This window comes from Chlamydomonas reinhardtii, chromosome 9, assembly GCF_000002595.2.
Source record: "Chlamydomonas reinhardtii strain CC-503 cw92 mt+ chromosome 9, whole genome shotgun sequence".
Classification (NCBI taxonomy): domain Eukaryota; kingdom Viridiplantae; phylum Chlorophyta; class Chlorophyceae; order Chlamydomonadales; family Chlamydomonadaceae; genus Chlamydomonas; species Chlamydomonas reinhardtii.
The window spans coordinates 1,223,171-1,245,624 of NC_057012.1; the positions used below are offsets into that span (position 1 = coordinate 1,223,171).

At 60.8% G+C, this 22,454-nt stretch overlaps 4 protein-coding genes across 5 annotated transcripts; 1 reads left to right on the plus strand and 3 right to left on the minus strand.

Moving 5' to 3' along the window:
- Positions 1-3,777: 3,777 nt before the first annotated feature.
- Positions 3,778-7,411, minus strand: CHLRE_09g399650v5 (uncharacterized protein). Of its 2 annotated transcripts, XM_001695041.2 has the most exons (4): positions 6,961-7,411; positions 6,391-6,432; positions 5,978-6,007; positions 3,778-5,651 (listed from the first exon to the last, which is right to left on the minus strand). In XM_001695041.2, the coding sequence occupies exons 1-4, from the start codon at positions 7,172-7,174 to the stop codon at positions 5,221-5,223; spliced, it is 717 nt and encodes a 238-aa protein (XP_001695093.2). In that variant the 5' UTR covers positions 7,175-7,411; the 3' UTR covers positions 3,778-5,220. The 2 variants fall into 2 exon arrangements, with proteins under 2 accessions (XP_001695093.2, XP_042920831.1); XM_043065944.1 differs by having other exon boundaries at positions 3,778-6,007.
- Positions 7,412-7,475: 64 nt separating this feature from the next.
- On the minus strand, positions 7,476-8,851 carry CHLRE_09g399600v5 (uncharacterized protein). Its single transcript, XM_043065941.1, has one exon. It carries the CDS (start codon positions 8,147-8,149, stop codon positions 7,778-7,780), a length of 372 nt encoding a protein of 123 aa, XP_042920832.1. The 5' UTR covers positions 8,150-8,851; the 3' UTR covers positions 7,476-7,777.
- Positions 8,852-14,253: 5,402 nt separating this feature from the next.
- On the minus strand, positions 14,254-16,341 carry CHLRE_09g399601v5 (uncharacterized protein). Its single transcript, XM_043065942.1, has 2 exons — positions 16,069-16,341; positions 14,254-15,877 (listed from the first exon to the last, which is right to left on the minus strand). Exons 1-2 carry the CDS (start codon positions 16,243-16,245, stop codon positions 14,615-14,617), a joined length of 1,440 nt encoding a protein of 479 aa, XP_042920833.1. The 5' UTR covers positions 16,246-16,341; the 3' UTR covers positions 14,254-14,614.
- Positions 16,342-16,461: 120 nt separating this feature from the next.
- On the plus strand, positions 16,462-22,453 carry CHLRE_09g399550v5 (uncharacterized protein). Its single transcript, XM_001695143.2, has 10 exons — positions 16,462-16,838; positions 17,192-17,294; positions 17,525-17,681; positions 17,990-18,044; positions 18,302-18,458; positions 18,693-18,772; positions 19,041-19,182; positions 19,402-19,470; positions 19,659-20,165; positions 20,495-22,453. The coding sequence occupies exons 1-10, from the start codon at positions 16,714-16,716 to the stop codon at positions 20,681-20,683; spliced, it is 1,584 nt and encodes a 527-aa protein (XP_001695195.2). The 5' UTR covers positions 16,462-16,713; the 3' UTR covers positions 20,684-22,453.
- The last annotated feature ends 1 nt before the right edge of the window (position 22,454 follows it).

Consider the following 22,454-nt stretch of genomic DNA (forward strand, 5'->3'; position numbering starts at 1 on the left):
TCACAAATAATCCACCGACATATTGCATGTGTACAACCCATTCGTCTTGTCACAGGCATGAGCGGAGCCTTGGAGTGGCGGGAGCAGGAGTCGGTTGGTTGGTTGTAACGCACAGGTTACATTCATGCTCCGGCCACCACAAGACCCTTTTGCCTCGCTCGCAAAACAGACACCCCTGTATCGCATACGCACAGCCCGTCCGCACTGTCAGCTGGCTGATCGGAGCCCAGGAGAGGTCAGCGGCATGTGGCGGTGGACGGTTGCCCTGCCGAGGGGCCAACCCATGCTCCAGGCCCCTGCACTGCTGTTTTCGCCCCGCTCACACAACATCCACCGGCATATCACATACGCACAACCCGCCAGCACTGTCAGCTGGCTGATCGGAGCTCCGGAGAGGTCAGCGGCATGTGGCGGTTGACGGTTGCCTGGCCGAGGGGCCAACCCAAGCTCCAGGCCCCTGCACTGCTGTTTTCGCCCCGCTCACACAACATCCACCGGCATATCACATACGCACAACCTTTTCAGTGCAAGGAATGTGCCTGCAGCTTCGTGGAACCCTCCACAAGTCCTCCCGCCTACCCACGCCACATACACGCACCACCCACCCCTCCCCGCCCACACCGCATGCTTGCCCACCCCTCAGCCGCCTGGTCTCTCCTAGGACAGCCCCATAGTTGTTGACCTTAACAGAGATGTACAATACTGCTGCTTGTGGCGGTACTGGTGACGCTGTGGGCATTCCAAGCGTACAACACCCCGCGGCACCGTGGGGAGGTCTCCACGTGTCCCTCTAGTCCCTCGCCCCTCAGATCGGCACCCGGCGTCCCCACCCACCCGCGGCGGCGCCCCCCTTGTCCACGCCGTGACGAGCAGCACCTAGTGGTTGATTGTGGTGTTTAAATACACCGACAGAGGTTCGACTTTGGGGACTCTTTATACAATCCCTGCGGCATCTCATGACCTGTCGTGTCCCCAAGCCACAGCGCAGCGGCTCCTTGGCATCTCCGCCCACGACTGTTGCTTCCACATGGTGCATTGTGGGCATCAGCCACAACCAGCAGCAGCGCCAACACACCGGGCGAAGACACATGGCAAAGTCCCCGCCCTGCAGGATGAGCGAAGGGCCCGCCCCTCCTACGCGCTGCTGTGCCGGCGCCACATCGCCCATGGTGGCTGGGCCCACCCAAATGGGCTCGGTGGTGACGGCCCTGCTACGCAATAGGGGGCAGCGCGAACAAACTCAGGGTGTTGGGCGTGCGAGGGTGAGGAGGAGAGGCAGGCGGGCGCACCCGGGGGGCGGACAGCATAGCACATGGGAATGTGCAGGGCGTGCGAGGAAGAGGAGAGGCAGGCGGTCGCATCCGGGGGGCGGACACCATAGCGCCAGGAGATCGTGCCTACCAATCTCCGTGCGGCTGCAGGGGTAGGGCCGAGCACGGGTGCGCGCATACTGGGCGTATCGACTCCCGAGCCCAGGCGGGCAGCTCAGCTGACACACACCAGTCTGCTGCGACCGCCAGCACTAATCACCAGCAGGTACTCTCAGGAACGGATACCTGTAATCATGTGAGTTGATCCCCGGTCGACATGGTAAGCGGCAGCTCCTGGGCGCAGCCAGAAGGTAAAATTGACCGCGCTGACGCCGAAGTTCCGGCCGCCTACGTGGCCTTCCAGGCGCCTGCCCTTAAACAAACGATTGTAACATAGCTCCTGTCCAATAACTAGGTACACTGCGGGCTCTCTCGTGGTGCGTGCGCGTCGGTGCATCGTCAAGGTGTCTTTGTTCAAGGGCAAAGGGTATTATAGGAGACGCCGGCCTTACGTATGGTTATGCAATTGACACAGACAGCAACTGTCTGTGGTTTGGCAGCGAAGCGTACGCGGCGCCCGGGCGCGATCCAAATTGCTGTCATGGCGTTTGTTCGCGTTGCAGAGCCTCTGTCAATTGTACCCATAACAATTGACGTCGACATGCATGAAATACATGTGTTGCATCCTGCGACAGGGTACTCAATGCAAACAGGCTACGGCTGTCGTTCCGGCGGGGCAGTGGCAGAAAGCCAGCCGTTCCTCTGTATCGTCGCGCCTTTGGCACTTCCGCGTATGCCAACATGCTTGTTGTATCATAAGGATGATACGCCAGCCACTCTTATTGATAGCGCGGCGGCTGTGGCGAGGCGTCGCGCATTAATCGACCATTGCAGCGGCGGAGCAGGTCGAGGTTGCTGCTCGTTCATAGTGAGTTTAGTGACATGTAATTTGCGATATCGTCCCTGAAGTTGATGGCCAAAATGAAGGACACTTGATTCCTTCATACGCGTGAAGTTCGGGCCCCAGCGCACACTGTACTGATTGGTCGCGCCCTGCTGCCACGTCCCCGCGCGCATCTTGAAGTGCGGGTAGAGCTGGCGGTCAATAGGGTATGGGTCTGCGAATTCCAGCGTCTTGGTAAGTCCACTGTCGCCAATGCGGAAGGTTATCAAACTAGGAGATGGGAAGGGTAGCTGCAGTACTGCCCACTGGTTGTCAGGAGTCTGCTCGGCACTCGAGCATGTACTGTTCGGTGGTGTATCCGTTCTGCAGTGCAACAGTCTGTACGTGCTAGAATAGCTAACATTGTCGGGGTAGTAGGAGCAGCATGTCCACGCCTGCCTTGAATGCTGTGTTTGCGGTGGTGGGGGTGTCGGTCAGGTTGGCGACAGCCAGAGACATGAGGATCACCTGGCGCAGGTAGAAGCCCAAAGTTTAAGGCCCCGTCGGCTGACGTAGTGATGCGGATCCTAGCTGGAAGGATCAGCGACTGCGAGGCGGCAACCCGCTGGTTCGTGTAACAGTCGAGCCGATCCAGATAGATGCAGCTGCACACCCGTTGCTTGGGCCCCGCACAGCAGCAGCCAAGCACTGCAATATTCTGACCTGTCGCCATGCTGCCGTGTGTGCCTGCCCAGTGTTGAGTATTTCTTTCACAGCCTTCCTGAATTTACGGTGGGCGTCGGGGCTCAGGTCCTCCTGCAGCTGCTTCGCAGGCAGCCAGAGCTAGAAAGCGGCTTCCTGCTGCATTTAGGGTGGTCTGGCATTCCTGACACAGCTGTTTCAGAGCCGCTCAGCCTCTGGAGGGATTTGCACGGGCCTCTGAAGGGCTCTGGAGGGCTCTGGAGGTTGGTGACGCGCATGCTTGCCGGGCCAGCACCCAGTTGGCCCACTATCCAGTTGCAGAGGCCGTGGCAACCCACGCCATGCTGAAAGCCAGTCAGGCATTACGGATGCAATGAATTCCAGGCGGTGAATGTGGCAGGCTGGCAGCACCGCACCACACCCAAACGGTCGTACACCGAACATGGAGCACAACCCAGCCCAAGCCCAGCCATCTACCAGCACTTACTGGCATGCACCACTAGACCACGTTCCCCGCAACATTCAGCACCTCTAACAGCCGCAAGAGGAAGGCATAGATGCCTCGCGCCTGTGGCAAGCTGGGTCATCAGTAGCTGGGCTACTCATCAGGTTGTATGGCTGAGCGCGGCTCAATTTGAATAGTCCAACACGCACGCGGGCTGCGCGCCGAAAGAGAACATGGGCTGCGCCAGCACACAAGTGAGCACCGGCAAGTTCCCAATCCAGCACCGGCAAGGCGTGTGAAGTGGCACAGTGCTGTCAGGCTCTGGCGCGTGCTGATGCACCTACGGTGTGCCTACGCACAAGTCTTCTTGCTGTGACGCGTGATGACAGTCCTCGATTGGAGTCACGGTGCAGGAAAACAGAAGAGCAGAATAGCTTGACGGCAGGCGTGTTAAAGATACCCTGATGGGTTGCCCGTTGCGCTCTGCGCCGATAGTTTACTTGGAGATAAGAGAATGATGGAAGAGCACGGTCTTGCAAAGTAGAAGCTGTATGAAAAAGCAAGAAGCAAGACAGGTCTTTGCTTCTTGCCGGAGCGCTTAAAGCTGCCTCCATCCGCCGGTGTCAGCGCCGTCTTGCAGGTCATGGCCGATGACACTTCTACCTCACCGCCACACGACCCAAACATGCACCAATAGGCGAAGGCAGAATACACTTGCTAGCGAATTCTGTCAGGTAGGCGCGTCATCTGCTGGTGACATGACACTCAGCTTCCAAAGTGCACCTCCGCGTAACACAAACATAGTTGGATAGGGGAAAGCAAAGTACACATCTGCAATGATTGGGACTCACCCCGGCGTCAGGCCGTGGGTGCCTGTTAACAAATTATTCGCATACACGAACGCAAAACCCGACACAGTAAGCAAAAGCCGATGACGAGGCGCTACGTCCCCCGCTGGGCTTAGTCACTCTCAGGCGCCTGACAGTGCACCATGCAGTGGGTCCTTGGGCGTGAGGGCAACTAGGCCCGAGTGGCTTCACCGAGACTCTGCTCGCTTGCACGGCAGCCAGGTCGCATCCGAGCGCCGTCAAAACAACAGCTGCCGTCGGAGCAATGTCGCATCCGAGAAACAAACGTGCCTCGTCCCGTAGGCCCTCAAAACGACAGCAGTTCGCGCGCGCACACACACACACACACACACACACACACACACACACACGGTAAGGCTTGGTGTTCTGTTCCGCACACGTTACGTCTTCTTAATACCTAGTGCTGCGGCCGTGAGCAAAGACACAGCCTCGCGCCACCCAATGCAGGGGCGCGGTCACACGTAATATGGTACACAGGCACCCCGCATCAGCCCCCACAGCCTCTCAGTCCCTAACATGCGCCTGCAAAGCGAGTGGGGGCCCCTATGGTTGCCAGGCGCTTGTCCCCCAGTGATGTCAGCTCTCCACTCCACTCCCCAGTTCGCACACCCCGTGCATACTATGGACGGCGCCGACCCTGCGCAGTGTTCACCGGGACCCAGCAGTACTGCACTACTCGGGCGCAGTCCTTCCCTGCCCCCGACCCCAATCAAAACGTGGCGTTCTATGCATTACCTACGATGACGTGTACGATATACAGCGCTCTCATCAAAGGATCCGTGCATTACGTGAAGTACCGCGCCTGCGAACCGGCCGTTGAATACGTGCCAGCTGCGGTGCCTGCAGCGTCCTGCCACCGCGCTAGCTTACCAATTGCTACTGCCACTACTATTGGGGTCCATGCATGTTGCGCTGCAGCTTTGATGCCCTATCTACACAGCGCCGCGCATGGAACGCACAGCAGGAAGACATACCGTAGTGGGCCCATCAGCCACGTGGGGTGGCCCCCCATCAGCGGAAACGCAGCCACATGCCCAGGCGCACGGCCAGGTCCAGGACCAGGCTGTGCACGAGCACCGACGCCCCGTGCATCACAAGGGCGGCCGTGAATGCTAGGCCCTGCACCGCGGCCCACGCCGTGAAGTGCCGCACCCACGCCGGCACGAACCGCACCCACCCCGGCAGCACGCTGCCCACGTAATAGACCCCCGCCTGCAGCTGCATGCGCTCGGCTGCGAGCGCCGCCAGCTGGTGCGCGCCCATGTATGCCCACACGCCGCCGTACAGCAGGACCTTCGACAGCGGCGCGTCGCCCAGCGCTGCGCTGCTAGTCACCCACGCCGGGCACCCCGGCTCCGCCTCGATGCTGCACACCGCCTGGACCACGGCCTTGAACAGCATCAGGAACGCGCCTGCTGTGACGAGCCCTGTCATGCCGATGCCTGTTGGCGAGCAGCAGGGTGTGAGCGGCGTTGACGACAGCTGGACAGCGGCTGGCATGGGGGAGATGAGGAGCTGGGCCAGCTGCTTGATGTGGCGGTGGCCCGCGTGTCCTGCTCGGATCCTGAATGCGAGCCTGCAGCACTGACTGGCACGCTGGTGGGCGCTGTGACTGATGAGGTGTTGTCATGCTCATGCGGCTGTGGCGATGGCTGCTGCGGTTGCTGCTGACAGCCCTCGTCGCCTGCTCCTTGCCCTCCGGACCCCAGAGGTGCCGCGGGTCTGAGCCACGAGGGGGGCCACCACCACGAGGCGCTGGTGGACTTACGCGGGATGGGCGACGTGAGCGAAGCACCTCCTGCACGCAATTCGGAATACATAGGAGCGCTCAGCGTTCTGGTTTGGGAACGCTTAAACAGACACAGTTTCGCGCCCCGCTATCATATGCTAGGCATAGGCCGCCTCCTACTCTATGCAACTGCATTCTCCGTGCGGACTGTACCAGTCGACTCCGACATTGACTGGTGAGCCGGTGACTTGGGGCTATACCCGGGCGGCTATGTCCACCCGTGGAGTTCCTTTCTCCTGACCAACCCACCACACCAAACGCATTAAGTTGCGGGTGGGGGTGCGCCGGCCCCCCGGGGGCTTCCGCTCCAGCGGGGGGCTCGGCCCCGGCTGGGCCGTTTTCGGCCCAGTATTTCTTGTCCCCAGGCCAAGCAAGAACAAACCCTAACTCACCGGCCCCTGCCACGCTCGCCACGCCCAGGCCAGCCGCCGCGCCTGCACGACGTGGACACGGCCGGGGGGCACATGCAGGTTAAGATTGCATGCCGCTGTACGTGCTTGTTGCGGTCTGGTGTGTGGGGTGCAGTGCGGGTTGGGCGCGAGGAGTGCTGACACGCGGCGGAGGTGGGGTGTGCGTTTCGAGCTCCAGGGGCTTGTCGACCCAGGGCATCAACCAAGAAAGATGCGCGCCATAACAATGTCAAGGTGACTCAAGGACAGCCGCGATCGCGACTGGGGTCAGGCGAGAACGGTGCAAGAACTCGCGGCTTCCCGCGGCCTGCGTAACCCCCCATCTGCTACATACATAAAGGAAGCAACCGTAGGCCCAACGGTGCGACGTGCGGGTCTGCGCGAAGTTATCGCGACCGCAGATTCCCAGACTTCAGCGCTCGGAAGGGTCAGGGGCCCAGTCAAGGACAGGTCCTCAAGCGCCCAGCGAGGCTCAAGAGACACTCTGGCAGGCGGTCGCCGTCCGTAGCAAAAAGTCCACGCTGACCATGCGACGAAAACTCCCCCGCGTACCTTGCACCTTGCCCATAATGAAGCCCACGTCCCCGGGCGCCAGGCCAGCGTCCTTGAGGTCCTCGCGGGTGGCTGACTGAAGGCGCCCCGACGCGTGGAAGTTGGCAGCGCAGAGCTTGTCAAGCGTAGCGTCGGCAAAGCTGCTGATCTGGGCCTCCTTAAACCCTACGCCAAACAAAGCTTCGCGCATCATCTGCCGCTGCGTTTGGTCCATCGCCCGGAAAGGGGCTGCCCTCAGAGGGGCGTTGCTGATTTCACGTCGACCACGAGGGATCAGTGGAGAGAAAAAAAGGATCGACGAAGGTCAGGGGCGCTGCGGGTTATGGGTGACGCTCGGTCGCGGTCAGGGTCGCAAAGATGCGAGAGCACTCTTCAGACTCAGCTCCTCCACCGTGAGGCAATCGGCTGCATCGCCGATGCGCACGCGCAGTCGCGCTTGAAGCCTTGCCCCCTCTTCGTTTCTAGAGCTCATGGCTATCTTTATAGGCGATAATGAAGTGGGCGGCGCCAGGGGTCAGGAGGTTAGGCTTTGGCCGTTGCCAGGTCCTCGCCCCGTCTTACCGCGGCCACCGCGGCCTCCGCAGCCGTGAGCGCCACAGTCTCATGTCCTTGCGCCACCACGTGAATTTGCTCATTGACGCGCCCGCCTGCGGATCTGGTTATCGTGGCCACGGGGATGCCGGGGAGTCCCAAGTGCTTTTGCCTTTCTTGGCCGGGCACGCAGTGCTGTTTGGATCTTCTTGGATGGCCCCCAACCCGGCACCTGGCACAAAAGGGCAAGCTTTCCTCTGATACCGTTACAAAATGCAGTAGCACACTACCGCTTGCACTGCACCCGGCTGCACTTGCACGGTCCCGGGATGATGCCCTTGGCCCGGTGCAGGAAGCACTCGCTGCGCTTGGTGTTGTCGTTCTTGGACTCCATGATGAGGACTCCACGATAGCCAGGTTCAGTGGCCTGGACATGGATCTGTGGGTCCGGCAGCATCTTCTCTACAAAGTAGTACTCTGCTAGGCCCACCTCCTCCAACAGAATGCGCCTGGCCACTGGGTTCTTGCACTGCGGACCCAAGTGCACACCACAGTTCTTAGTCCAGACCAATCCCGAGTCCCGCAGACGTGGCACAATTGAGGCCTCGTACTGCTGTGCTAGTGCGTTTGGGTCACCCAGGAAGGCCCAATCGGCCATGGCTAGTAAAGGAAACAGGTACAACAGAGTACACACTCGTCATTAACAGAGGAAAGCTTGCCCTTTTGTGCCAGGTGCCGGGTTGGGGGCCATCCAAGAAGATCCAAACAGCACTGCGTGCCGGGCCAAGAAAGGCAGCTGCAGCCAAAAGCACTTGGGACTCCCCGGCATCCCCGTGCTCCCGTGCGTCGCGGCTGCTCTGGGCCGCCAGGGGCCCATCCCTACTACCTCGCCAGCTGCAGGCCAACGTGTAGGCTAGGTCCGGCTGACCAGCAAACCGTACCCAGGGTATGCTGTAATGGGCGCAATCCAAGATGCTCGAGCGGCGGTGGTGTCCTCCATCAGCCCCCACTTGCTCTAGCCGTGCACTGCCGACGCCCGCGGGGCGCCGGGCGGCTAAGTAGTAAGCTATAGGGTCAGGCGCGAGGCGCTGGTGCAGGCCAGCGCCGCGCCTATATGAGAGCAGCATGCTCGTCCACAAAGCACGACAATACGACCAAGAGTGACCCGCAGGGTCACGAAGCCAGTCTAGAGGCGAAACCCTGGGTTCCACAACAACTCCTAGACGTCGGCGGGGCAATGACAACATCCGGGCCTGACACCATAGCGCCATAGGTTGCTTCACTGAGAGGCTTGACGAGGCCTGGTCGACGGTCGGACTGTATGGGTAACCCGTCACCGCGTAATTACACTAGCGATACTCGTGGATCCAAGGCCTACCAATAATGCGCTATGCTTATGGGCTTCCCTTACGGTGGGGGAGAGCCAACAGGATGGATACTGTCATGCTGCCCGGGCTGCTGATGCGCTTCCGCCTTGGTGTTTGGGACCTCGAGGTGAACCAACCCCAGGGTCGCTCTTGAGATGGACGCTGCTGTAGATGCTGTGATGACGCGAAGGAGAGTACGTGTGTTTCAGGAGTGCCCATTGTACGAAAGTTTGCGGGTTGGTTATCGTGGACCGCGAAATGCGGACAAAAGCTGCATTCTTGGATCAAGCACTGTGCAAGCCGCGACATAAGCCGCTCTCATACTGAACGGACGGACTACTGAACGGACTCCGGACTGAACGGACTACTGTTGTGTTGTTGTGTGTGGTTACAAGGTGGTGAGCACGACGTGCATTCCTGTCCTTGTAGAAACCTAGGCCCGGGCCGGGGGGCCCTTATAACGCCTGCAACACTTATATATGCAGCTAGTTTGGTCCCCGAATGGGGGTGCTTATGCTCCTGTGCTCCCAAATGGAATCTAGTAACGCGGCTAACCTGGCTGGGTCCGCATTCTGCATGACGGCCTGCATTCCGCCTGTAAAATCGATCTCGCTACCCAAACGCAACTGGTCGTAGGCCGTACACCGCATGAGCACATGATTCTCATCTTCGACTTCATTTGCAACACATAGCGGGCAAATCCTCTCCTCCCTAGGTCGTCCATAGGCGCGGTTGGCAGTAAGCGGCCAGCAGCATAGGCGGAACCTCATCAAGGCCTTGTGGTGCGCAACTGGTATAAATGCTCTACTGTGCCCTTGCATGGTCAGTGGTGCCGCTCCTTCCGCACACAGCCCCATCCAATGCTTGTACTTGCTCATCTGCACGCCTGGTTGCTTGTTGTCTGATGGGAAAGTGCTTGGCTCAGACTGCAGCCGCTCGTGCTTCCACGCCTTCATTAGACTCTCTCGAAAGGCGGATACTATTTGCCCTTCAGGCAGCGGGCTACCTGCTCGGCTCTCCTCCCTTTCCGGCCTGATCATGTGCATACGGCCTTGCCATACGTCTACGCCATGCGCTGAGATAAAACGGAAAAGCCGTGCACACCACCCATCTCCCTCTGGGTGTGCTAACGCGTCTTGTACTTCATCAATTAGTGCATCGTGAGCTAGGCTATCCTTCTGCACGGCAATCCTGTTGTAGAATCCAATGCAAAGCTTGGCGAAAAAGAAATGGAGTGGTAGTTGTGCTAATTCAGCAAACAGCAGGCGATGCGATGGTCGCTTCGTACCCACTGTCATCCTCATGTACTGCACTTGTAATTTGACGGCCTCGTCTTTCAGGCATGCTTCAAACGGTCCGTGCGCCAGGTTATTGCTGTCACGCCGCCGCGGTGGTGGGCCGCCGTCCAGCATTTCCGCTAATACGTCGGGTCCCCACACTTCACAACCATATGCTAGGATGGAGCGAACTTGCACCTCAAAACAACGCATGCGTATGTCGGGGGAGAAAATCCTCAAACGGTTTAATCTATTAGTAAGCGCGTACATAGCACGCCGCGCAGCCTCACATAGCGTCTCTCTGCAGGCGGCAAAAGCACGTCCAGGGCCGTAGACTAGTCCCAGATACCGTGCCTTGAACCGTACCGTGCCTTACTGAACGCGTCGCATGTGCGGGCTTGGGGAGCCGGGCAACGGTCGTTCGTGTTCATGTTGTGTGATTATGATCATGTTCATGAGGTTCATTGGGATCCCGGTGCCAATGAAATTTAATGGAATTTAATGGAATGGTGCCACCGAGCCTACCGAGCCTACCGAGCACGTCTCCATTCCTGCTGTCAGGCGCCGGGCCCCACGAGAGATGACGAGTGGTGTGGACACTAATGCGTACGTAGACCAGAGCGGATGGGGGAGTGGGCTTGCAGGCGGCACGAGAGTAGGCAGTCAGTAGCGCAAGTTGCGAATTCACATGTTACCTCGTAACCGACGGTAAACGCTGTGGACGGTCGCGCCCATGGCTGGCTGACGGAAAGCGGCTGCTCCATAAGCTCCATCAGCTCCATGGTGCGAGGTGGTGGTGCTAGTGGGCGGTGCGAGGTGGCGGTGCGAGGTGAGGTGTGAGAGACGGTACAAGAATAGTCCACTATTAGAATGTAAAAGAAATGCAAACGTGTGGAGATGGCCATGAAGAACAAGAGAAACGGGCGCCGTACAACGTGAACCAAGCAACCAAGCAACAGGCAGGCCCCCTCCAAGCAACCAAGCAGGCCCCCTCCAAGCAACCAAGCAGGCCCCCTCCAAGCAACCCAAGATTCTTGCTGTCGCTGGTGCTGCCTCTCGATGTGGCCACCGGCGTGATGACCATTTTCCGCATCATGCGCATCGGTGGGTGAGCGCCGCGTATGCCACTCTGCTTGATGCGCCAAGCCTGGGACGTGCGCAGCCGTACGGTTAATGTCGGCACGGTGCCCAACGGCTCGTCCATTGACTGTATGGTCCGATTTGCCCCGGTGACCCGTGCTCCCTCGTTCTCAACTCCTCCATCTGGACAACTTCTCCATCTGGACAGGGCTGGACGAGGGCTACGGGTCGCCCAGTCACCAGCAACAAGCCTGGAGCTGTGGCGAGGCGGCTTCACAGGAAGAGGGCGGCGGAGAAGCAGGCAGCGGAGAAGCAGGCGGCGGAGACGGAGGAGGAGGAGACGGAGTGGGAGGAGGAGGATGGCAACTAGGTCTAGCTGTGGTTGGCGTTGCGGTGTGGGGAAGGCGGCGTGGGGAGGGCACGGCGTGGGGAAGGCGGCGTGGGGAGGGCACGGCGTGGGGAGCCCCAAAGGATTGCTACACCGTGTGCTCAAGTATCGTGTGGGGCAACTGATGGATAAGAGGATGGTACAGCGGAGAAGCGGTCCTCCATCCTGCGCCGACACCCGACAGGCACTTAATCGTGCACGGGAGGATGAATGGATGATGCTCACCCGCCGGCTCGGCGCAAACCAACTGCTTGTCCTATGGCCCCCCGGCTCTCACGGACTGTAACTTGTAACTCCTTGGCTCGCCTTCCCTCTGGGGGATCGCAGCCTAAGCATTGGACCAGAATCGGTAGGTTCCCGCGCGTACTATGGTAGGTTATTACGTCCCCATATCGGACCAGCAGGCCAAACACATGTGCGTCCACCATTTCGGGCGGCCGGCGGGGGAAGCAGGCCGCGCCACCAGCGCCGCCCGCAAGCAGTCCCGGAAGGCATCCACCAGGTTATTGATATGCTTGAAAGAACGCAACACGCACAAGCGAACATGACGTTGTAGAGCCGAGGCCAGTGAGCTAGCACAAGCAAACAAGGGGTGTCAGCTTTGTACAGCTGGAAAATGGGCTGAGCCCCTTACAGAGCAAGGGATGTGACGATGGTCGATGGGTACCGGCGACATGACCAGCACCCTTGCAAGCCCAGCGGGACTGGCAACGCCGTGCCAAGGCACCGCCACGCCCTGTCCACGCCACTCCACACATGAGCCCGTAGTACCTCATTCCAAATCCCTCACAAGCACCACAAAGGGCTAGCCGGGCTCGGGCGCGTGATCCGGGGTCGCGACACATTAAAGGCGGGCTCGGCACGCATGGTTTGGCTGTTGCAAACAATTTCGACATTCTTGCCCCAAGACGCTTGTCGTCGACATGTTTTGATACATGGATGTAAGATATTTAGGGGCCGAGAGCTATACTCGCGGACTGAAGAAAGTCAAGATGTCCATGGACTCACGAGGTCGCTTCTCGCTCCGGCCGAGTTTTCCCTGCCGCCTATTTTTCTACAATAGGGAATAGCAATTAATAATACGTGGCACTCGCGGTTTGCGCCAGTTTGGCACTTTTTGTCGACGCAGGCAGGCACGCAGGCAGGCAGGCAGGCACGGACAGGGGCAATCCTGGGGGGCTTCGCCCCCCCTGGATCGCTTCGCTCAGGGGGCTCAGCCCAAAAAGAAAAGCGTGAGCATGAGCAGCGACCTCAACTGCTACGTTACCTTTGATTGACGAGATAACCGCGCGCCAAGCTGCGCCACGCCGGCGTCCTAAAGCTCTCAGCTGGTGTATACGGCTGTCAGAGGTTGGGCTGGCGTAGACTGGCCGCAGACTACCAAGCGAAGGCTGCGATGCGTTGTGATAACGCGAACCCCAAGAGACCCACCTGGAACACAGCCAGGCATCCGCGGTGAGCCAGGAGTAGTACGTACATGCGAGGACAAGAGGAAGGAGAACGGCAGAAAGGAGGGTGCGGCATGGCGGTTGTCAAAACGTTGAGGCCGGCGCAGAAAACAAACCAGGGTGGCTGCCTAGCTGGTCTGAAGTCGTTGCCTATGCAGGCGGGAGATGACGCCCTCGAGAAAGCCGTCTGGCAAATGGCCCAAACTACGGTAGCGAAATTCCCGAACCAAAGTCGGGGGGTTTTAAAACGAGATAACAAGCAAAGTCGGGGGTTTGATGAACAAGGGGTGTCAGCTTTGTACAGCTGGAAAATGGGCTGAGCCCCCGTACGCTTGGGAGCTAATAGGCGTGTAACGCCCCGTTAGAGCCTCCATGCCGCTACGACGCGCAGGCGCATCGGCTAGAGACACTCGGGTTGGGGTCGTGCGGGATTTCCCGCGCCACATGCGTGCCTTGTCACGTTCCCAAACACCCCAAGCATTTCTTTCGCCTCCTGCCATACTCAACACCTCCCCGGCGCCCCACGCTCAAAGGGCAAGGCGCGGGGCGGGGGCGACCTCGGGGCTTCTCGGCATTCTGGCGCGTCGGCAGGCATGGCAGCGCAAGTCGCTCACAACTTCCCCGCTTTGCTTGCCGCCAACATAGTTTGCCTTATAGACTGCATATCGGCGGGCACCGGATGCTTTCCTCGCGACCTCGCGAAAGTCCATTTCCATGGACGCGCGAAGGCACTTCTCGCTCCGCCCGAATTTTCCCTGCCACCTATTTACATGCAATATGCATTAACATATACTAATACGTAGCAGCCGCGGTTTGCGCCAATATGCTATGTTTTGCCGACGGACAGGGACGCACGCATGCACGCACGCACGCACGCACGGACCGGGGTGTTCCTTGGGGGCTTCGCCCCCCCCTGGAACGCTTCGCTGGGGGGGCTCAGCCCAAAAACTGCAATCAAAAGAACATGAGGTACAGTCGGGGGTGCTCCGGGTGCACATCCGGCCCCAGATGCAGTAGACACGAGCTACAGAGATCTACAGAAACCACAGAGCTGTGAATTGCCCTGAATTTTCTCTGGCAAATGCCTGACCATTCTGAAGCGAGCACCTTTGATTTAGTGCAGTATCGCTCGAGTTTCCCCCGAGTTACACCGGAGTTATCCCCGAGTTATGAATTGTTTTTGGGGGGCGCGGATACAAACCTTTTCCCAGCATTTACACTGGCAGCGGCTCCGTCTCGGCTGTCTATCCAACTAGCAGCTCGCAGTCGTGTGGTTTCCCAATAGGCAGCGAACGGGTGGGGGTCCGCGACCATGTGGGAGGAGAAGGCTGGGTTCGGAGTCAGGGTCGAGCCCTCTGGGAATCGAGAGTCGGCCGAGGGGCCAATCGGGAGCCAAACGGAGTCAGGTCGGGGGCCCAAATCCGTCCTTTTCGGGGATCGAGTCGTGTGGGAATCATTAGTCGGCTGAGGGGCCAACCGGGAGGCTACGAGGGCACAGGTCGGGGGCCCAAATCCGTCCTTTTTCTTATCAAAATTTTAATCGAAGAAATGTCCTAGAAAAACTTACTGCGCCAGAACCGGTAAACTACCAGTTTTTGCCCTGCTCACCACACGCATTAATGGCGGCGCGTCACCCGCGGGCAGTGGCGGCGGCACCCGCTGCCGGCCACACAGCGCCCCGCCTGCCGCCTCCACCCCTCCCGCCTCCTCCTCCTCCACTCCGTTCCCGGGCTCGGCATTTTCGTCTGCACCCAGTCGCAAACCCCCAGCAGCACCGCCGCCGCCACCGCCGCTGCCGTTGCGGCTGCCGCTGGACGGCCGTTGCCGTCGCGCCTGAAAGAAAGCGTGCACGGGCGGCTGTGGCGGCGCGGGCGGCTGGTTCGTGGGCTGTGGAGGTGTGCGCGGCTGAGCCAGGGGAAGTGGGGAAGTCCTCCGACCTGAGCCCGCCGCCGGACCCTGGCCCTGGCCCTGGTCCTTGGGGGGAGCCTGGTGAGACGCGGGCTGCCACGCGCCAGCGGCGCCGCGAGCAGCCGCGTGCATTTCCGCGCCTGTCTTTGACTCCGGAGGCCCACCGCAGGCTGCACGCGCGGCACTTGGCGCCGACGCCCGTGGCGCTGCTTCTGCTGCTTCAGCCGGTACTGTTGTTGCCCTTCTCGCTCCGTCCACGTCAGGCATGCGCTCGGTCCCACCGGGCCGGCCAGGCTGAGCCGCCGCCACTGTTGCTGCTGCCGCTTGCGCTGCTGCCGCTTGCGCTGCTGCCGCCCTCACTGCTTCTGCTACTGCCGTTCCCTCCGCCGACACCTCCTCCACCAGCATAACATCGCCATCCTCTTGGCTGGTGACAATTTCTGTTATGCGCTCCACAGTGCCCTTGCTACCATTATCATCATTGTCATAATCATAATGATAGACACTGCAAATATCTGCAGCTGCCAATGTAGCCGGTGCGGGGCCGGCTACAGCCGGTGCCGCCGCTGCAGCCGCTGCGGCCGCTTCAGCTTCCGTTGGCCGAGGCCGTTCCCGCGGTGCGGAATGGCCCACAGCGCTGCTGCCCAGGCACCGGCTTTTTGTCACCACAGCCATGCCGATTGGACAAACCGACGGCGCTCCAGCCTCTTTCCCTGCTGCCGCTGCCCGGGACGCTGATACCGCCGCTATGTCTGCTGCCGGCCCAGCCACAGATGCTGCAGCTGCCCCTGCTGCCGCCGCCCCTGCCGTCCCCGCTCTGACAGCCGCCGCAGCCCTTGCAGCCCCCGTGTCAACCGGTAGCGGGCCGCCGCACTGCCCCGGGGAGTCCAGGTGGTGGTTGATGAGGGAGAGGGGCACCTAGGGCGCAGCAGGAAGGCACGTGTTGGAACGGGGGCAGAGAGTGACAGGTGCGGGCGGACTCCCGGCGAGTGTGCTGTGTGACCCTGTCACAGATCCGTTCACCGTGCTGAACATGGCTCGAGCTTCTTTGTTTCTAGACCCCTCCCCCCCCCAGGGCCAGGCGTCTGGGGAGAAGTACGCTGCCGCACCTTCACGGGGCAAGCAGTGTATGCGCTCCCGCCATCGCCGCGGTAGGGCTGGCCCCTCGCTGCGCCTGCAGGTCCCCCAGAGGTCGCCTGCTTCTTCTTTTCGCCATTGAAGAAGTCCAATCGAAGGCGCTGCTGGCCGGCGGGGAGGGCTGCTGCTGAGGCGGGTCGCTTAGACATATGTCGTTGCCGCGAACCCCAAACTCGGCCCCGTGTGGCGAAGTCTTCACATCCTAAAATTAGGTCTTCCAAGTATGTGCAGTAAGCGGACGACGCAAAATTTGAGCTTGGGCCTGACCCTGCAGGCTGCGAGAAGCGGTGTTGCACCATCTGCAGGCAGCCCCGCACACGCCTCTTTCTAAGCCCTGTTTCGCGCGTCCCCCTCCATACTCTATTCATTTGACACCATAGAAAGTTAATTACTTCAAGCGACAGCTTCCTCGCTTCACCTCTGCACCAACTGCTCAACGCGTGTGCTTGCGCGGACTAACATATTACTGCATTACCGCTTGTGATAGCGTAAGCCAACTCCGTATTCATCGTTGCCTAGTCGCGCAGCCAAGTCAACACCGGAAACAAAGGCCAGCTTCCGCCAAAGCCGTCCCCGTCGCCGCGGGCCGCGCCCAGGCGTCGAGCAGACTTTTCGAAATGGGCACAAGCTCTAGCAAGTCGAGTCGAAGGTCCTCGGAGCAGTCTCGTTACCCCACCATCCCGACCGGCACGCCGGCTGTTGGGGGTTTCGCGCAGTTCCAGAGTCCTACGCTCAAGTTCAGGTACGCCGCAGAAATGCATGGCCTGAGCCCCGAAGAATATGCCCGCGGCGACGTTGGGCTTGTCGCGCCGGACCATTTGTGTGCACGGGCATGGAATTCCTGCCCAGCAGAAGCGTTGGGCGTGCGCGCGCGTGCGTGTTGGTCGGTGTTATCAGCTTTCATCGCGTCATGGGAGGAGTAAAGGCAGATCTGGCACAGGCACGGGCACAGGCACGGGCTGCCCCTGCCACACTTTTCCACCCCTGCGCCACACCTTATTGCCCTGCACCCGTCCCACACACCCCTGACGCTCACGGCCACCACACCCCACCGAACCAAAGCAAATCCCACACATGCTCCTCACACATGCATAGGGCCATCGCCGACCACTACGCCTCTCTGGAGCAGGTTCAGGAGGACCTGCGCAAGAACGGGCTGGAGAGCTCGAACCTCATTGTGGCAGTGGACTTCACGAAGGTGCGAGCAGTGAATGAGTGATGGGTGTGTTTGTGGTTTGCTTATGTGCAAGGCGGCAGTCAGTGTGGGTGTGCAGGTATCGGAGAGTAGTCAGGCACAATACTGGGGAAAACTGCGCGCATCTGCGCAGTCGCGCCGCCCACCGCCACACCTCCCAGCATCCAACCATCCGCTACCTGGACACCTCCGCAAGTGCACAAACCTAAACGCAAACGCGTGTCCCCCAACAGAGCAACGAGTGGACGGGCAAGCGCTCCTTCGGCAGTCGCTCGCTGCACGCCATCGGCGACCAGCCCAACCCCTACGAGGAGGCCATTGGCGTCATCGGCCGCACGCTGTCCGCATTTGACGACGACGGCCTCATCCCCTGCTACGGCTTTGGAGATGGTGCGTGTGTGTGTGGGGGGGGGCGTTGTTCCAAGGGGAGGGTGGGGGTTAGCCGTTGATGTGGAGAACGGAGTGATTAAATCACGGGTATCAAGTGCCGATGTCCATCCGGGGTTGGGAATACGGGGAAGTCAGGAGGGCCTAAATGGCCGAACCCAACGAATATAGGTCCCATGAAGCAAGCAATCGTCGCTCAACCCAGAAATGCAGTGCGAGGGAGGGAGGGGTAGAAGCAAGGGAAACAGCCAGTCGACACGGCCCGTTCCTGACCCGCCCCGTTGCCTCCCCAACTGCCCGCTCGTCTGCAGTGACCACGGGCGACAGCAGCGTGTTTTCCTTCCTGGCGGACGACAAGCCGTGCAGGTGAGCGCCGGGGGAGGGGGGGGCATTGGGGCCTGGTGGGGGGAGGGGGCTCTCTGGCTGGGCTGGCGCGTCCTTGCAATGTATGGGAGCGGCCTGGGCGGACGGCCACAGCTGCCCCTTAGACCCTCCAAATCGTACCTCCCGCCTGGCTACAACTTCGCTTCTTCTTCATTGATCATGGATGTAACCCCCATCTCCTGAACCGCCACCCCCTCCACCCCTCCCCCATGTCCCCCCCCCCCGCTCCCCCTGCACAGGGGCCTGGAGCACGCGCTGTGGCGCTACCGCGAGCTGTGCCCCTACATCCGCATGGCCGGCCCCACCTCCTTCGCGCCCGCGGTGCGGCAGGCCAGCCGCATCGTGGAGGCCAGCGGCGGCCAGTACCACATCCTGCTGCTGGTGGCGGATGGCCAGGTAGGGGGGGGGGGGGCGGGTGGAGGGAGGAGGGGAGGGAGGAGGGGGACGACTTGCCCGAGAAAGGGGCAGGGGTATGCTTGGGTGTACTGGTGATGCTAGTCCGGCGTTGCAGGTGTATGTAGGGCCAGCCGTGCCGGGCATTGACCTAACGCACCTGCCTGTGCCTCCCTGTACGGCCTCCTCCTCCTCCTGCTGCTGCTGCACCTCCTCCTGCTGCTGTGTACCTCGCAGGTGTCGCGGCCCTCGGGTCTGATGGACCACCAGAAGTCGGAGCAGGAGCAGGACACCATTGACGCCATCGTGGAGGCCAGGTGGGGGCCGGGGGGGCGGCCGAGGGGGGGGGCTGTGGATGCCAGCCCAAACTAAGCGAAACCAGGCTAGCGGAAGGCGTTGGTTGCAAGCGATAGTACTTATGGAGCTGCAGAGGGCGATGCAGGTGGCGCGTTTTCAACATAGGGTTGAACCACGGTAGGCCAGCAGTGCTGGCGGAACGCACGAAGAACAAGTGAACGAGCAATACGCCAACCTCCACATTCATTCCCTGCCTGCCTGCCTGCCTGCCTGCCTGCCTGCCCGCAGCTCCCTGCCGCTGTCCATCGTCATGGTGGGAGTGGGCGACGGGCCCTGGGACCTCATGAAGGACTTTGACGACGCGCTGCCCGAGCGCGCCTTTGACAACTTCCAGTTCGTCAACTTCAGCGAGCTCATGGCCACCACACAGGTATGCGGGTGAGGGAGCGGTGTGGGTGTGCTGGACCCATAGGACAATAATGTGGTATGCCGTACGTGCTGATGTGGCTACGGGCCATGCTCATGCGGAGAAACCTACACGCCGCGCTGGGTTCGTAGCAGCAGCGCCGGTCAACCCTGTCACTCTGCGTCCCCGCTTGTGGCGATCTCGCTCGCTCATGCTCTTCCTTGACCTCGTGGTTTCCCGCAGGGCGACCGCGCCCGGCGTGAGGCGCTGTTCGCCCTGCGCGCCCTCATGGAGATACCCGAGCAGTACAACGTGAGTGCTGCGTGGGGCGAGTGGGGCTGGTGTGGGTGCTGGTGGTGCTGCACCGCTGGGCGGGGCCGGCGCGCAGGCATGGCGAAGGAAGCTCTGTTCCGCTACCTCAACCTGGTCCCCATTCCTTCCCGCCACACCCTGCACCCTCCTCTTCACCCCGCACCCCACGCCCTCACACGCCCCCGCAGGCCATCCAGCGCATGGGCATCCTGGGCCGCACCGCCGGCGCGCAGGTGGCCCGCAGCCGCACGCAGCGCCGCCGCGGCAACCCCCCGCTGGACCCCCCCGTGCCGCCCCACCTCATGGCCGGCTCCACCTCGGGACCCGGAGCTGCGGGGGCGGCACCAGGGCCGTCGTACGGGGCGCCGGGCGGCGCCGCTGCCGGGTATGCAGCCGGGTATGCGGCCGGGCCAGGGCCCCTGGCGGCGGGCCTGGCGGCATACCCGCCGCCGCGGCCGGCCTCGGCGTCTTGCAGTGGCACCTGCGGTGCTTCGGCCAGCGGCACAGGCGCAGGCGCAGGGGGTGCAGGGAAAGGGACGCAGTCAGCGCGGGCAAGCGGGACCGGCTACACGGGTGGTGCGGGGATCAGCGGCGGTGCGGCAGCGGGAGCGGCGGGGGCGGGGCCGACGCCCATGGCGCCGGCGGCCAGCGGCCCCGTGCCTGACCCCATGTTCGTGTGCCCCATCACACAAGACGTGAGTTCACGACGGAAACGGGGGCGGCGCCCCTCGGGGTCGAGTCCGAGCTGCCTGGAGGCAGCTTGCTGTGTTGCTGTGGGCTTGTGCAACGGCCCCTCGGCCTCACTCCTGTCGCCCTCCAAGATGCACTGCCCTCGTGGCAAATGACACAAACGCGTGCACATATACACACACACACATACACACCGCTCCCACGCATGCTTGTCTTGCTAGGCAAATGTACACGCCATACACACATTCATTGCGCTCGTGTTCCCTTGTGCTCTTTAGCTCATGCCATTACTAACCCACCACATGGTCACGCACGCGCTGCCACACGTGCTCAGGTGATGAAGGACCCGGTCATCGCCACGGACGGCTACACGTACGAGCGGGCCGCCATCACGGACTGGCTGGCGCGCAAGGCCGTCAGCCCGCTCACCAACCAGAAGATGCCGGGCGGAAATGCGCTGATCCCCAACCACAACCTGCGGTCCAGTATAATGGAGTGGAAGCAGAAGAACGGCCTGGCGTGATGACCGGATGACCGGATGAGGCGTGTGGCGGCTGGGGTTGTTGTGGAGGTGTACGGTAGTGGGGGCACGGGATAGGGTTGGGGAGAATGGTAGTGGCGTGAGGGTACTTGATTCCAGTCCCAAGTGTCAACTAAACCAACAACCAGAAACAGCCCACAGAGCGAAACGGGGGTTTGGAGGGTGTGTACGTGTGGTGGCACTGGTGCATTGAGGTGGTGTACAGGGGCGTGGCGGGATAGCACTGCTGGCGCGTGGTGGTTGTTGCGTGCTTGTGTTGGTTGTGTAAGGTTATGTGTTTTGACTGTGTGTGGTAGGGCATAGCGGCAGTGCGGAGGGCATGGGATGTGGGTGAGTTTCACTGAGTCGGTGCGTGTGATCATGAGAGTATTGGCGCCGACGTGACTTAGAGGCTGAGCTGTTGCTTGACAGAGGTGAGACCGAGGACGGAGGCCTGCAGCGTATAATGGATCCAGGTTGCGTGTGTGCGTCACGTGTGTGCGCCAGCCACTGTGTGGGTGTGCTCGTCAAGCAGGGCGAGGGTGACTCCTGGGCGGCTGGAGGGAGACGGAGAGCCCAAACGCAAACTGGAGACCTACACGCCATATGCCGTGGGGTCCGTACGGCCTGGCTCGCCAACATGGATAGCGAGTATGGTTGTGTGTGTGCGTGTGTGTGTGTGTGTGTGTGTGTGTGTGTGTGTGTGTGTGTGTGTGTGTGTGTGCGCGCGTATGCATGTGCGTGTGTACGTCTTCCTTACACTGGATGGTCTTGAGGGTTTTTCACACGAACGGTATGCGGCACGCGTACATGGGTTGTATCTGCCTTACTCCAGGGAGTAGCCGGCTCCTTCACTTGACTTCAGAGATTACGTTATTTTTTTCATGCCCATGTCACGCGGTTCATAACGCGTACTGTCATACTGCTCATACATCCTATGCGGGGCGGCGACAATGTGCCTCACATGCGCCTATACGGCACATGTGCGTTTGCAAAGGGCTTGTGACAACGCCACGCGACCCCCCGGGGAGAATGGAACACCAAAAAATTTCGCGACTAGGCGGGTGTTGTTCTCGCTGGGGGACGAGCGGCCCAAGGAACGGGTAGGAAGGGTTCTGGCAGCACACGCAGGGTGTATGATGACACGCTGGGTGTTTTATACCTCCGGCTCGTGGGAGTAGATGAGCTACACCTCGGATAGGAGTAGAGTTGTTGCAGCGGAAGGTAGGGTAGGGTATCGAGACGGAGCAGCAGTACGGAAGGTGACGGTGGCTCGAACGGGAGACCTTGTTGTTGAGGTGGTGTGAACGGTCTGGGGTTTCACACGCACGGTGTGGCAGAGCTGGATGAGCTGTGTCACGTGCTGAGAGTGCAGAGCTTGGGCTGGGGTTTACCCGAAGCTATGCTATCTGCGCTGAGTGTTTGGCTGCGGGAGACGGGGTCTTGTCTGGATCTTGTGTCGAGGGGAACTCGGGGAACTTGAGGGAGTAGGGAGAAGGGGGAAGAAGGGGCTTGCAGGCACGAGGTCGCTGCAGCTGGGCCGTTATCGGCAGGCTGACTTGGCTGGATTGCCGGGAGTCTGAGTCGGATAACGTTCACAGCTGGCGGTTGAGTCCTAGCCGGAGGGAGACGGGGGAAGACACAAGGGCAGACACCAAAGTACTCGTGTACGTTACAGTGGTTGGCCCTTTCGGGTACTCGGAAGGCCAGGTAGTCTGAGCTGGGCACCGGATACTTGGAAACAACTCCGTCAACGTTTAAGTATGGCCGGCGC